Source organism: Macrobrachium nipponense, chromosome 10, assembly GCF_015104395.2.
Source record: "Macrobrachium nipponense isolate FS-2020 chromosome 10, ASM1510439v2, whole genome shotgun sequence".
NCBI classification, from domain to species: domain Eukaryota; kingdom Metazoa; phylum Arthropoda; class Malacostraca; order Decapoda; family Palaemonidae; genus Macrobrachium; species Macrobrachium nipponense.
This window is the reverse complement of record NC_087204.1, coordinates 55,356,439-55,370,379: the sequence shown is the minus strand read 5'-3', so window position 1 is coordinate 55,370,379 and position 13,941 is coordinate 55,356,439. Positions and strand designations below refer to the sequence as shown.

At 43.5% G+C, this 13,941-nt stretch overlaps 1 protein-coding gene across 1 annotated transcript in view; it reads left to right on the top strand.

The window, feature by feature from the left end:
- LOC135224160 (prolyl 4-hydroxylase subunit alpha-1-like) overlaps positions 1-918 on the top strand; it is a 142,881-nt gene extending 141,963 nt beyond the window's left edge. Inside the window, exon 14 of the mRNA XM_064263037.1 lies at positions 734-918. Within this exon, the coding sequence (XP_064119107.1) occupies positions 734-804 (71 nt within the window). The 3' untranslated portion in view covers positions 805-918. The remainder of the gene's footprint in view (positions 1-733) is intronic.
- The last annotated feature ends 13,023 nt before the right edge of the window (positions 919-13,941 follow it).

Below are 13,941 nucleotides of genomic sequence, written 5' to 3'. Positions count from 1 at the left end.
CCATCTTTGTTCTAAGAGCACTTCAAATTTGAATACTGTTCAAGGGCAGTCAGCCTAAGATTAGTCATAACAAATGAGAAGGGGAAAATGGAGCCATGATATAGTATGGCTAATTCAACTAAGAAAAATGAAGTTGAGAAGCTACTTAAACTAAAGGAACTGTATACAGTAATTCTGAGTAATGAAAATTGCTCTCTAATGATTATTCTCTGCTACTCCAAAACCCATAACATGAGTTAGGAGTCTGTGGGGAAGAAAGCCAGTGTGTAACAAATAATGGAGAAAAGCAAAAATGAAGCCCAAGAGTAGATAAGGAATTCAAACAAATTCCTGAGAGAAATGATAATGGCAAAAAATAATCAAATGACAAAAAATTTCACATCTAACTGTAAAGGGAAAATTCCAAAACAATGATAATGATATTGCTCAAGATACTAGCATGAGTAGCTTTGTTTCTCCGACTTCATCCAACTGAGGACACTTGGAAAAACTGGGAGTTAGACACGCCATGAAAGTTTGAACACTGTGTTAAGTTGAGAATTTGCTATATTGGTATAACATATTCAGGTTTGTATTGAAAAACTATTTTTTCTTGAACATGAAATTTTCTATTTAACAATTTTAATAAATTTTTTTAATAAATTTATTATTGAATCTTGGATTTAAATATTTTCAAGTCAGTACTGTACTGAATCAGATTTGTATCAATAATGAAGTAAATTTCATATTTCAGTTAGCAACAAATGGATAAGGTACGATCAACAATTCCGGAAGAATCCATGTCCCCCCCTGCAGGCTTTATGAGGAGTCACTCTATTTGAATGGTAAAGTGTAAAATGAAAAATGCTTGTCCAATCAAATCCAATAAACATTATGGTATACAAACAAAATGGTTCTGAAAAATGTCAATTTTTGTGTTTCATTGTCATTCTTTGAAAGATATTTTATCCAAAACTATATTAAACCTGGATAATCAGGGAACACTAGCTTCTTATGCTTACAAGAAAAGATAGTGCTAGAAATAAAGCTCTCATGCAAGTAAGTCTTAACAGACTTAATCCATTCCAGGAGACAGTTCTTAAACTGATCTGCCCTTACACCAAACAAATTTTTCTGATAGGAAATAATGGATATTGGACAAAACTGTTCCTGTCCTCCAAAAAGACAACAAATAAAGGAATTCTAACTCGAATTTAGTCTTGTACAGAAACTGTCCATAAAAAGAGGTAAATACATACAATAAATCCAAATTTTTTCTAACTTACCTTTTATTGGGAGAACTGATGGCACATGCAGAAGGTGGACAGGATAGTAAAAGGGAAGAGAGAAGTTGCTATTTGGAAGGGAGGACCCTTCCATAAAAACTGCAGTCAACTATGCATCAAAGGTTGTTTCTCTTGTTTCTTTCTACTGCTTTCTTCTCGAGACACTTTTTCTCCCTAAAGACCTGGCTGATGAAGTTCATTTTTGCCCAAATGTAAAATGTTCCTAGAATGAGACATAGCACTGTCATTCAGCAGATTTATCAGGGTGATATTTTTCAGGGAAACTATTTCCCCCCCCCCCCCCCCAACATTTTCACAGATTTCTTCTACTAGTGAACTAGGAGCGTCATTGCAACAGAATCATAAAAAATAATGCAAAGAAACATGGGACAGCTTAGCGAGTTATGCTGCGAATGACAGCTACAGGTAAAGTGTCAGCCTTTGTTTCTGTTGGGAACCACATATTTTAGGGCTGTTGCCTTGTATAATAAGGCGCCCTATGAGGTAATGTTAGACTTGCGATAATCTTACGCTAAGTCGGTTGGTATTGCACTTCCATATTCAATGGAGTGTCTTGGGGTTTGTAGATCACTTACGAAGTCGGTATTATCTTCTTTGGTTATGACGACGATGTGTTAAACTCATGATGATTCGGTGATGATGTGAGGATCTAGTAGAAACCACGAAGTACAAAAATACTTATATTCTCTGAATTTACATGGTGAAGATCAGGTATGATTGTACAAGTCTTCTAATGACGATAGCTTGATCGCTTCTGCCAATGATGATGGCTAATTCTATTCTCTCTACATGATAAAGCTTAGGTAAAGAGGTACAGTCTTCTAATGACGATAGCTAACTCTATTCTGCTCTACTACCATCTCGGTTACAAGTCATAAAGGAGCAGACAGTAGCTCGAACATACAAACATACAATCAGATGACATAGTTATTAATCACGTAGGCCGCTTGAGCTATAGGTCACGGTGTTTGTCTCAAGCAGGAAGCTTGGACTAAAGTTTATAAACAATTGAATGACTACAGGTGACGGCATGTCAACTTAGCCTACATACTTATTGTATATGTCATCTTAGCGTCTCTAGTCTGATCACATTCCTGCAAGCAATCTGGTGACCTCTTAGTTTTAGTCTTTTATATATATGGACTAACATTCCATATTTTTATTATGTAAACACTTACACATACACGTGCCATACCTAATCCCATTTATGTGTTAGCTGCTCTACGAAGGTGATTTCTGGGTTCGACCTGTGTCTGCCGGTGAAAAGTTCCTGTAGCTCACTTTTCTAAGTATAAATAGATCCTAACTATACCAGAGAAAAAGCTAGCATGGTATGCTGAAGTTACTACCCTCAGCTCGAACACCCCAAGGGCGTCGGTATAAGCATAGGGCGAGTGGAAGCCACTACTCACAGGTCTTATGCCAATTAGAGGATTCCTCTCCAAAAGTCCCTCCCACGGCAAGAGCCTTACAAAGGCTAGAGCCGTTACAAAGGCTACTCCCCTTACCTTCTGCTCGCTCTCGCTACTACTACTACTACCCGCCCGCCATCTACATTCCTGTAATTAGCATCGTGAGTGCGACACGCGTCTCAGAGCTCCCTTAGTGCTTTTTCCATAATTCAGCGATGTCCTCTGTGGAACTTCCTCCTTCATCTAAGTTGAGTATTCCAATTGGTGTTTTCGTAACTTGTATCGTTACGATGCGTTGCATTTGTTGCCTTCGGCCCCTTAGAAAATGCTTTGGGGGCACCGCTAGTTCATCCGCCATTTTGGGAGCATCATCAGAGCACGTGTGTTGTTATTACTCGTTATTTCCCTTTTATTTTTAATTTTATGTTAATTTTATATTCATTACAGCCATCAGTGATGTTTTTTCGTATCACGTACTTAATTATTTAGCCGACCGAGTTCGGATTGGTTCGGAAGGAAGGCCTAACACTTAGCTCATGACGTCCTCTGGAGTTTTTAAAGAAAGGTTGATTAATTTATATTCTAGCCTCTGGCTTCCCCCCAGCTTCTCAAGAGCGTGTTTGTGCCTCTCTGTGCGTAATTTTATCACATATTGTATATGTAAATTTGTCAGGCTATTAGTAGCCTATCGTATTTATCATTGGAGAGGAGAGAGTCCTCTCTCTCTCTCTCCCGATGTGAGACATGCATGCGTTATTGTTTAATGTGAACCAGATAGGTACTCGATTTTATGCACGTTGATGATTTTCATATCACTGAGAGGTTGGAAGAGTTGCTTCCCTCCCTGGCTTAACCGACCAAGCCTAAGCTAGGTTTTGGAAGGTAGGCCAGGTGTCCCTACCCCTATACCCCTTATGCCTCTCCCCCTGTCTGTGCTACGGTGCTAGCGGGGAGGATATCAAGGATAGAGAGTCTCTCTCTTATCATATTGTTGGACCTATCCTCCCTACCTGTCCAGGTCGAAAAATTCGAATTTGGAAGGTTTGGTCGAGGGCCACCGTCCACACCATGATGTCCTTGGAGGTTATCTGGCCTACCTGACCGGTTCTGTAGTGATCTCGGAAGGTTAGGCTAGATCCATATGGGTATTTCTTTCCTTTACCTTATGATCCTTTTGCAACTCTTCCATGATGCCTCATTATTATTATTATATATTATTTATTGTATTGCTTGTAGATTAAGTGGTCTGGTATGTATATTCGTCCTGGCCTAGCCTCCTTTAGTATAACCTTTAGTAGTAGGCCATGACCTCCCGTTTGAGAGTGGTCACCGATCGGTCGCTGTACCAACCACGACGGGCCATAGGCCCAGTTGGCCTACTACCCCTGTAGTAGTAGGCTACACAGCCTTCAATAGGTGTCTATCTCTGATCGGGTGGTGGCCAGGCGATCACGACCGACCACCCCACATACCACTCCCCCCACCCCCCTTCCCCCACTTCCCAGCTCGGCTCTGCCTGACGCTTATAGCTCGCGGTTCTAGTAGTCTTATCGATGAACGACCGCCCGAGCTTTTTCACTTAAGTGGGGAAGAGAGGGGTTGGAGCGGTGGGGTATTATATGTAATCCCTTATGTCTCCGAGTGGATAGCTCCGCCGACCACTGTAACTAGTATCGCACCAGCCAGCGGACATCGCTTCGGATTGTACATTTATACTGCTCCGCCGCTCAGTGGTCTCTCCCTCCAGTTGTCCTCCCCCGGCTGCGGATTCGGGCTGGGAGTTACACTCCCCCCTAGATGCGTTCAGTTCCAGATAGAGGAATTACCTTCCCCTGATCCGCTCGCTTCAGCCCGTTTCTGCCGGCATTACTTATGACAATGAGAGATGAGACTTTGAGTAGGCTAAGCTTTGGGGACTACTCTGTAGATATCTCCAGACCTTTAAGGTGCCAACGGAGTGTGACTCACCCTCACACCCACCGCCGGAGTATTGTACTAAGTTGCCGCAGCTCAGTTTCTGTTCTTGTGTCGTTCCCCACTCCGGTGGGAACAGTGGATGGGTCAGGTATTCGACTACGATAATTCGTAGCCTTCTGATTCAGCCGACCGTAATAGAGATTAGGTCCTTCCTCTTCTCCGGTCCGGCGGGTCTCAGATCCCACATACTGGACATACATCTACCTTCCAAGGATGGAATCAGGAGCAGGCAAATACACCCAGAGATTTTCTTTTATTCATTCAGTGAGTTGAAATCATTTAGTGAGAAAGTCTTGAACCAATATCTAGGTTAAGGTGCATGCTCTTGCCGAAGTTAACTCTGGCGTTTTGTGCTAATACTCATAAGAAATTTTCAACTTACAGATGGTCCGTTGTCAAGCGGTAGGGTGCTCCCCTACCCTCGGCAAGCCCTACGGCCATGTAGTCTGCTGGTCGCACGCAAATTGCGCCGTGAAACTCGAGCACTACATGGTCTGGCACCCGGACGCGTGCACCGTCTGCTATGAGATGGTGTCTATTCTCACTGATGAGAAAGTAAGTATCCTTACTGCGTCATTTGCATGGAATTTCTGTTATAATAACTTAAGAAGTTTCTTATAGATACTATTCCCCGAGTGGAATGTTAATTTGATTTCCTCTCTTACAGGCTACCTTGTCCTTCCGGCATGAGGCAAGGGTGGCGCTTAGGGGTTGGGTGTCAGGTTTTGAGAAGAATGCGCCAGCGGGACAGCCGTACGTCCTGGCTGAAGATCTGTGCTCCCTTCTGTACCCGGGGGCCACGGCTACGACGGCTGTTCCGGCGCATATTGCCGACCCCATCATAGAATCCATTCGACTGGCGACGCTGCCCATCCCAGAGGAACAAGATTGCGACCTGATGGCGGAAGAGGTGGTGGCCATCAGCCTTCACCGTGAACCAATGGCCACCAAGGAGGAGGTAGGTGGGGAGGTAAGTGAGGCAGGTAGTCTCTTAAGTCCTACTCCTTCTTCTTCCTCTTCTTTCCAGGGCTTCTCTAAGTCCACCCCTGCTTGGGAAGGATCGCTTTCGGTCATTCCCTAGCTTAAATCGGTAAGACCAAAATCCCCTCCAAAGGGATCGAAACCGACTCCGTCAGAGGCGACTGAGTCGTCGTCGGCCCCACAGCCGTTGACTTCTACTGCCAAGTTGCCTGCTGCCAAGGATTCTCCCCCTCCTAAGGGGTCGAGAGCCAAATCCGCCAAATCCAAGGCGACGGAGTCCAGATTTGACTAGGAGGCCTTCACTAACCTTCTAATGTCAAAGGTTAGGGAAGTGGTCGACGAGAGGCTTGAGTCGATACGACTCACCTCGGGCTCAGATACCTCAGGCCAGGCAATAACGTCCCTGACCGAGAGGATCAGGCCCCTGGAGGAGATGATGACCGGATTCCTCACTTCCGGAACCCCGGCTCTGTCCATGACAGTGCCGGATGCGTCAAAGCTGCCGCCATTTGACAATAACAACTCGTGGCGGTTAGTATTGCATGCCCCATTCTCAGATGGGAAGTTGACAATTGAAGGGTGCAGAACCCGTCCGCTGGAGGACTTTGAGCTCTTCCCACCGGGTCTCCAATTCCCATTCCCCGGTTTTGTCAGACTAGCAGAACATGCGCTAGTCAGAGTAGACAAGGTCCCGAAGGAGACAGTGATCTTCCCTAAAGATTAAGCTCAAGCTATTTGGGTTCGTACCCTCTCTGACGGGGGTTGCGTTAACACCAAACTAACGCCCCATAAAGGTAGCTTTACTATGTTTGTAACCCCAAACGGAGTTCCGTCGCCCTGTACATCGAAGGTGGCGGAACTAACTATGCAAGCGGCGGCGGAGGATAAGCCCTTACCAGCGCTAAAAGAGACAGAGGTAACCTCTCTACTCTTCCCCCAGATGTGGAGTTCTGGAATGACGCTCCGGCTACGTTTACAGCAGGTAAACTTGATCCGGATTGCGCTTCCACCCTATTCACCGAGAAGCTACCTAGGATTCCGGACCACTTGGTCAAAGCGGAATTCAAGGCAAGGACCAGATTAGGAAGGTCTATCAACTCGGTCACTGCGGCGGAGTTGGTAGCATCAACCTACACTGAAGAACAGTTGTTCCGGGTCCTTACGAAAGCTCTGCTACAGCCTTTCAAACGGACCTGTACAATTCGTTATGGCGAGACGAGCATGCAGAAGTACGTCCTGCTGAAGTGCCTCTATAAGGCACGAGCCTAATAGACTCATAAAGTCCTCAATATGGTGCGAAAATTTGTTCCCGAAAGACGAGGTCAACAACGTCTTTCATGAGGCAGCCAGAGCCAACCAGAGTCTTCGGGTCCGTTGGGGACTTCCTTCCAAAAGGAAGTTTGATGGCCCCGGACACCAATCCAGACCCAAGAAGAGGCCAAGGAGATTTCATCCTTACCAGGCCTCCTGTCCTCAGGCGGTCATGCAAGCGGTTCCGGTCTCCCAGGTCGGCAAGCCTTCGACATCTAAGGCTCAACCGCAGCAACAGTTTGTCCTAGTACAACTCCGCCGGCTCAGCAAACCTTCGACCTCGGACAGCCACAGTGGACCTCCCCAGCCTTCAACCCGCCGCCTACGAGTCGCGAGGACGCATTTTGCGGCTACAATAGGCATGCCGGAAGTAGCAGGGCCAGAGGTTGCGCCCGGCTACGAGGCGGACCAAGAGGTAGAGGCTTCCGCGGAGGCAGAGGTAGCAGACCTGCAGCCAGCCAGTGAGAACCTGCAGGTGGGAGGGAGATTATATCTCTTCCGGGACCATTGGACCTTCAGTCCATGGGCCCACAGTATAGTCTCAAAAGGTCTGAGGTGGAAATGGGAGAAAGGGCCCCCTCCGCCAATCAGTTTTTACCAGATTCCAACGGCGGACCTCATAGACTATACCAAAGATCTCCTGCAGAAGAAGGCTATAAAGAAAGTAAAACGCCTAAAGTTTCAAGGATGTCTGTCAGTTGTCCCAAAGAAGGACTCGAACCAAAAGATGATTCGGACTTGTCCCGTCTCAAACCTCATACATCATTGCGACAGATTTCACATGCTGACCGTCTCGCAGGTGCGGACCTTACTTCCCCGTGGGGCCGTCACCACCTCTATAGATCTTACAGACGCTTACTATCATGTTCCGATAGCAAGGAACTTCTCTCCGTACCTAGGCTTCAAGCTAGGAAAGCAGGCTTACTCATTCAGTCATGCCGTTCGGGCTCAACATTGCGCCCAGGATATTCACCAAATTAGGAGAGACGATAGTTCAAGAACTAAAAACTCAAGGGGTAATGTTAGTAGCCTATCTAGACGACTGGCTCATTTGGGCAGCCAGCGTCGACGAGTGCCGCAAAGCAACAGCCAAGGTGATAAAATTTTTGGAATTTCTGGGTTTCCAGATAAACTAGGAAAAATCTTGGCTCGTTCCGGCTTCCCACTTCCAATGGCTGTGAATCCAATGGGACCTAAACAAGCACAAGTTATCTCTCCCACCCAAGAAGGTCTAGGAGATAGCGATGGCTACGAAACAGTTCCTCAAGAACAAAAGGCTTCTCGGCGTACCCAAGAGAGAATCCTAGGTTCACTACAGTTTGCGTCGGTGACGGACGTCCTATTGAAAGCCAGACTGAAGGATATCAATCGAGTCTGGAGGAAGAGAGCCAACATCAATCTCAGGGACAAGATCTCTGTAATTCCACCCATTTTGACAAAAAGGCTCCGTCCATGGACGGAACGCCGGAACCTGGCCAAGTCAGTACCACTGCAATTCCCTCCGCCGTCTCTAACCATCCAGCGAAAAATCATAGGCACCTGTCAGCAACTCACCTGGCAGGAGCAAAGAATGTTATCGCAGACACACTTTCCAGGACAACTCCGCTGGAATCGGAGTGGTCCCTGGACAGGAAGTCGTTCCGGTGGATTTGCAATCAAATCCCAGACCTTCAAGTAGACCTATTCGCCATGGAATCCAATCACAAACTACCATGTTACGTGGCACCCAACCTGGACCCTCTAGCTTACGCCACAGATGCGATGTGCATAGATTGGAACAATTGGCAGATGATTTACCTATTTCCACCAGTGAATATTCTGATGAAGGTCCTGCACAAGCTAAGATCTTTCACAGGACAGGTAGCATTAGTGGCACCCTACTGGCCAAAGAGCAACTGGTTTCCGCTTCTTCTAGAACTGAATCTCCGGCCCAAACGGAACCCTCGTCCAGAACTGACACAGGTAGTGCAAACTCAGACTGTGTCAGCTTCCTCAAGAATTCTGAGTGCCCTAACTTTATGGACTTCATGAAGTTTGCGGCCCAAAAGGACACTAGTATTGATCCACTAAACATCTTATTCATAGAATCAGATAAAAGAGAATCAACGCTCAGGCAGTATGATTCAGCAGTAAAGAAGTTGGCAATTTTTCTAAAAGATTCAGCTGCTCAAAATATGACTACAAATCTGGCAATTTTGTTCTTTAGAACTCTATTTGAGAAAGGCCTAGCCGCTAGTACCATTACTACGATCAAATCAGCCTTAAGGAAGATTTTTCAGCTTGGCTTTAATATTAACTTGTCAGATTCATACTTGTCTTCGATTCCAAGAGCATGTGCCCGTCTGAGACCAATAGACCGCCCTCATACGGTCTCTTGGTTTTTGAATGACGTACTTAAATTAGACTCGGACACTGATAATGAGTCATGCTCATATATAACCCTTCTCAGAAAGACCTTATTCTTAATGGCCCTGGCTTCAGGTGCCAGAATATCTGAAATCTCGGCTCTCTCTAGAAATCCAGATCATGTTGAATTCCTCCCGTCGGGTGAAGTATTGCTATCCCCAGATCGGAAGTTCTTGGCTAAGAACGAGGACTCACAAAACAGATGGGCTCCATGGAAAATTATTCCTCTGACACAGGACACATCATTGTGTCCTGTCGTTACCCTTAAATCCTTTTTGGCCAGGACTTCCGAAAAATCTTCAGGCCTCCTTTTCATAAGAGAGAAAGGTGGTACGATTTCTCTTAAAGGTATTAGACAACAAATACTCTACTTTATTAAACAGGCCAACTCGGATTCAGTCCCACACATCCATGACATCCGAGCAGTGGCTACCAATATGAATTTCGAAGACCTAAAGAAATATACGGGTTGGAAATCTCCAGCAGTATTTAAACGCCACTATCTCAAGAACTTAAGAGGCCCTTAAATTCTCAACAGTGGCTGCAGGGAGCATAGTCTCCTCTGAATGACCGAGTCTTATCAACTCCTTCCCTTAGCCCTTTTTGTCAGTCTTTTTTCCCTTTAATATTCTCTCCTTCCTACCTGCCTCGCTCGTATTCCCTGCCAACCCTCTCTCTTCCGGGCCGGGCTGGTTGGTATGCCATCCCGCCATTGGAACATGTACATAGTGTTGAGACCATATTGGTATCACTGACCTGTCTGTACATACCTTCTGTATATTGCTTCAGATACCATTCTTTTATATTGTCCTATTATATTATCTTATTGTTGCTAGTTTTAAGCCATAGTTTAAGTTCTAGTGTAATTAGTAAGTAAGTAAATTTCCGCCTTATTACAGCGCATTAAATTTATTCTTTAAGTGAACCTTAGGTTTCATTATCCCCTTTTATATACTCGTTTAGTATCTGTTAAGCTTGGATGGAAATTCTCTGATACTTATTCACCGGCAGACACAGGTCGAACCTAGAAAAGGGATTTTGACAAAGGAAAAATCTATTTCTGGGGGAAGATCTGTGTCGCCTGGTGAACCCATCCCTCCTTTCCCCACCCTTAACCAGTCCAAGCTTGGGTGTCTATTCCAGGAATGAAGATGGCGGGCGGGTAGTAGTAGTAGTAGCGAGAGCGAGCAGAAGGTAAGGGGAGTAGCCTTTGTAACGGCTCTAGCCTTTGTAATGGCTCTTGCCGTGGGAGGGACTTTGGAGAGGAATCCTCTAATTGGCAGAAGACCTGTGAGTAGTGGCTTCTACTCGCCCTTATGCTTATACCGACGCCCTTGGGGGTGTTCGAGCTGAGGGTAGTAACTTCAGCATACCACGCTAGCTTTTTCTCTGGTATATTTATGATCTACAGGAACTTTTCACCGGGCGACACAGGTCTTCCCCTAGAAATAGATTTTTCCTTTGTCAAAATCCCTTTAATAGTCATATTATTATCTTATTTCAACAACATACGGAGGCAACGGACTCTATTGAGAGGAGATTGTTATGTTCCAACAATGTGCTCGAGTGTTTAGAAAAGCTTTGATGTGTCAAGAGACCAATCAGCACATATTTCAGGTGATGGACCATATCCACTGACAAACATTAAATTGATAGTCGTAGGTGGCAAACATGGATGTGAGCAAGTTGACCCAGCAGATGGATACTCGTGCATGGTGACTGTAGATAGGTCACACAGTCCTTAGAGCACAAGGGAGTTTGCGTGTGCACGAGGGGTTAAGGGTCTGTGCTAATCAGATATAATAAGCCCCACAGGCCAGAGTAGATTCATTCATTCGGAAACAGGCCAGTGACATTTCTAGAGAAACACATGGCCAGGAGAAGGTGCACGAAGGTCCAGTAAAGGTGAGACTTTTTTTGGAGTGATACTTTTGGGTTTTTAATCAGTGACTATCTTTTTTCCCATGTTCACAGAAATTCTTTTATTTTACTTTTGTGTATTTCCATTTTTTATGCTCATCTGTACGATATTTCTTTACATTCTGAAGGATATAAGTTCTTTCCCTTCAGATGAATTCAATGTCACCATTGAGGAGGGGAATTCTTGACAATTATTCATGACTTTTTCACATGCTAGTTAATGGGGAGAAAGAAGTGTAATACGGAGATAACTGATGGGAAGTATTGTGGCTCATTTGGTAGATGGTGTGTGGCACTTATTTTGAGATGATCTTTTGAGAATTTGTTTTACGGAACTATTTGCTAGATGCAAGTAACTTCATGACTTGGGTTTTCCTTCAATTCATTTTCGGGAAATGAAGGTTGTTTTTTTGATATTTCTGAGTTTGGTTTCTAGCCTTAGATCTGATGACACAACCAATGATTGCAGAGATGCCGGTCGGTGATTGTTCCTAAGGTAAGTGATAGATTGTTTTTTGGAAGAGGGGCAGTGTAGTTAGCTTAATTAGGGGTAATTAAGGTGCAATTAGACATAAAGTAAGCATAAATAAGTAATGAAGATCTCGTCTTCAAAGAAATTATTTCAGGGAATAAAAAGAAAATCCAACAACTTGAGACAGGTATAGAAGGGTTTTGGTGTCAGAACTATCAGTGAATTGGGTGTGTGCAAATAGGGAGGGGATAACAAAGCAGCATATACAGTCCGGTCACGAATTATGCGGTCGCTAGTTTCTCAAAAATAGATTTTCTGTATCTGCGAAGCCGATACGTTTTGCGAGTCACACGCCGCAAAACGTATCAAATCTATCGTCTTTTCAAGTATTTTAGATGTGGGGGGTCGGGTTTTGCTGGTATCTGAGAGAAGGGGTGGGGGGAATGCTTGGGGGAAAAAAACTATTATTCCTTCAAGGGGGAATGCGAGAGTTTTCCTGCTCGGCCATTAGCTAAAAAGGAAGGCTCTGCTTCACGCATGTGACATCATAGTGCAGTGCATATGAATGATCGGTATCATCATCATCGCCATACGCATTATTCAGATCTGCGAAGTGTATCCTGATCATCCGCATCATGTATGCATTTGCCTAAGGGTTGAAGAGGAAGACCTATTTTCTTGAAACTAAAAAACTTGCCCTTAAGATAAAGATGATCAGGAAGGAGCAACTTCCATTTTGGCAGCAGTCAACAATTGAAATCCATCATTGCTGAATGAAATAAGAATTTTTTTTCTAGATTAACTTGTTTTGACTAACTTTTGGGATTTGATAATTTATTTTTTTCTGTTGTTGAAATAGGTTTTGATGAAAATGATTAGTAAAAGTGATTAACAGAGAAGCAGATGTGTTTGAGCGAGAAGAAATAATTTGATCTAAACTTTTCAAGAAACTGTCATTTCATGTTGAATTTTGAATTTTTATAATTTCTCTTTAATAAATTGTAATTTCACATCAAATTTTTAATTTTTAAGAGAGAGAGAGAGAGACACTCGTTCGATCTAAACTTTTCAAGAAAGTGTCATTTTATGTTGAATTTTGACTTTTTATAATTTCTTTTTAAGAACTCGTAATTTCGTATCAAATTTTGAATTTACATCAGTTCTTTTTTATCGTAGAATAAATTTATATGAAAACGATTATACATAGTGAATGTGCCGGACAAAGAAACTGAGACAGTCGCTCGTAACCAAGTTTGTTAGGCCTAACGGGAGTGAAGACACGCATGATCCGCCAGTACCCAAAACATTCACAAAGCCTTCCTTCAGCTGAAGAACTCTTCACGGAGGATGAGATAGAGGAGTTTTAAGTTTTTTTTTTTTTTTGTTGGCAGAGGATAGGTAGAGGAAATTCCACCCAATAGGTTTTTTAAAGAAAATGACTGTATCGTACAGTAAACTTGCACCCAATGGTGGCATTGTTTGTGTTGGGGTTTTCACCATCCTGTGTGTAATTTTAAACTTTTTCAAGTTATTAAAACCTTTTTAATGTTTTATTTATCCACAAGAACAATTTCATATTAGAAAAAATTACAGTACGTATAGTACATAGAAAGTATTGAAAATGAGTAGTATAAAAAAGTTTGACTGGGTAAGTTGCCGTTTGCTTTGGCCCTAATGGAATTATTTCCATAAGGCATGTGTTTTGAAATATGCAAATTTCCAATTCTGCGGGTCCGTAGCTCGACCAAATTCTTGCACAATTGGGACCGTACTGTACTACGAAAACAGGAAAAAAGGAAAAAAAAAGTGCGTTGAATTTTTATTCCTCTCTCTCTTGCTCTTGAGGGATAATGCAGATTTTTTATTATTGGTTATTGCAACTGAAGAGGGATGTGGGACGGGTGTGATTAACAAGTTGTTTTTCTTCCTAAAGTTCTTTATCAGGAATTAGTTATATTAGGAGAATAAATGTCACTGATGTATGTTTTTTTTTTTTAAGTTATTACTGACAGTGAATGTGAATAGAGCTGTCCACAAAAAATCAGCGAATAGGTGAGTCGAAGAATCTTGAGTCCGTGAATAGTGAGGTAGACTGTATAGTGCTTTTTTTTCTCGTAGAGTACTGGGAATATTTCTTTTCAGTTGGTGGTTTGTGAGGGAACTTAAGGAATATTAC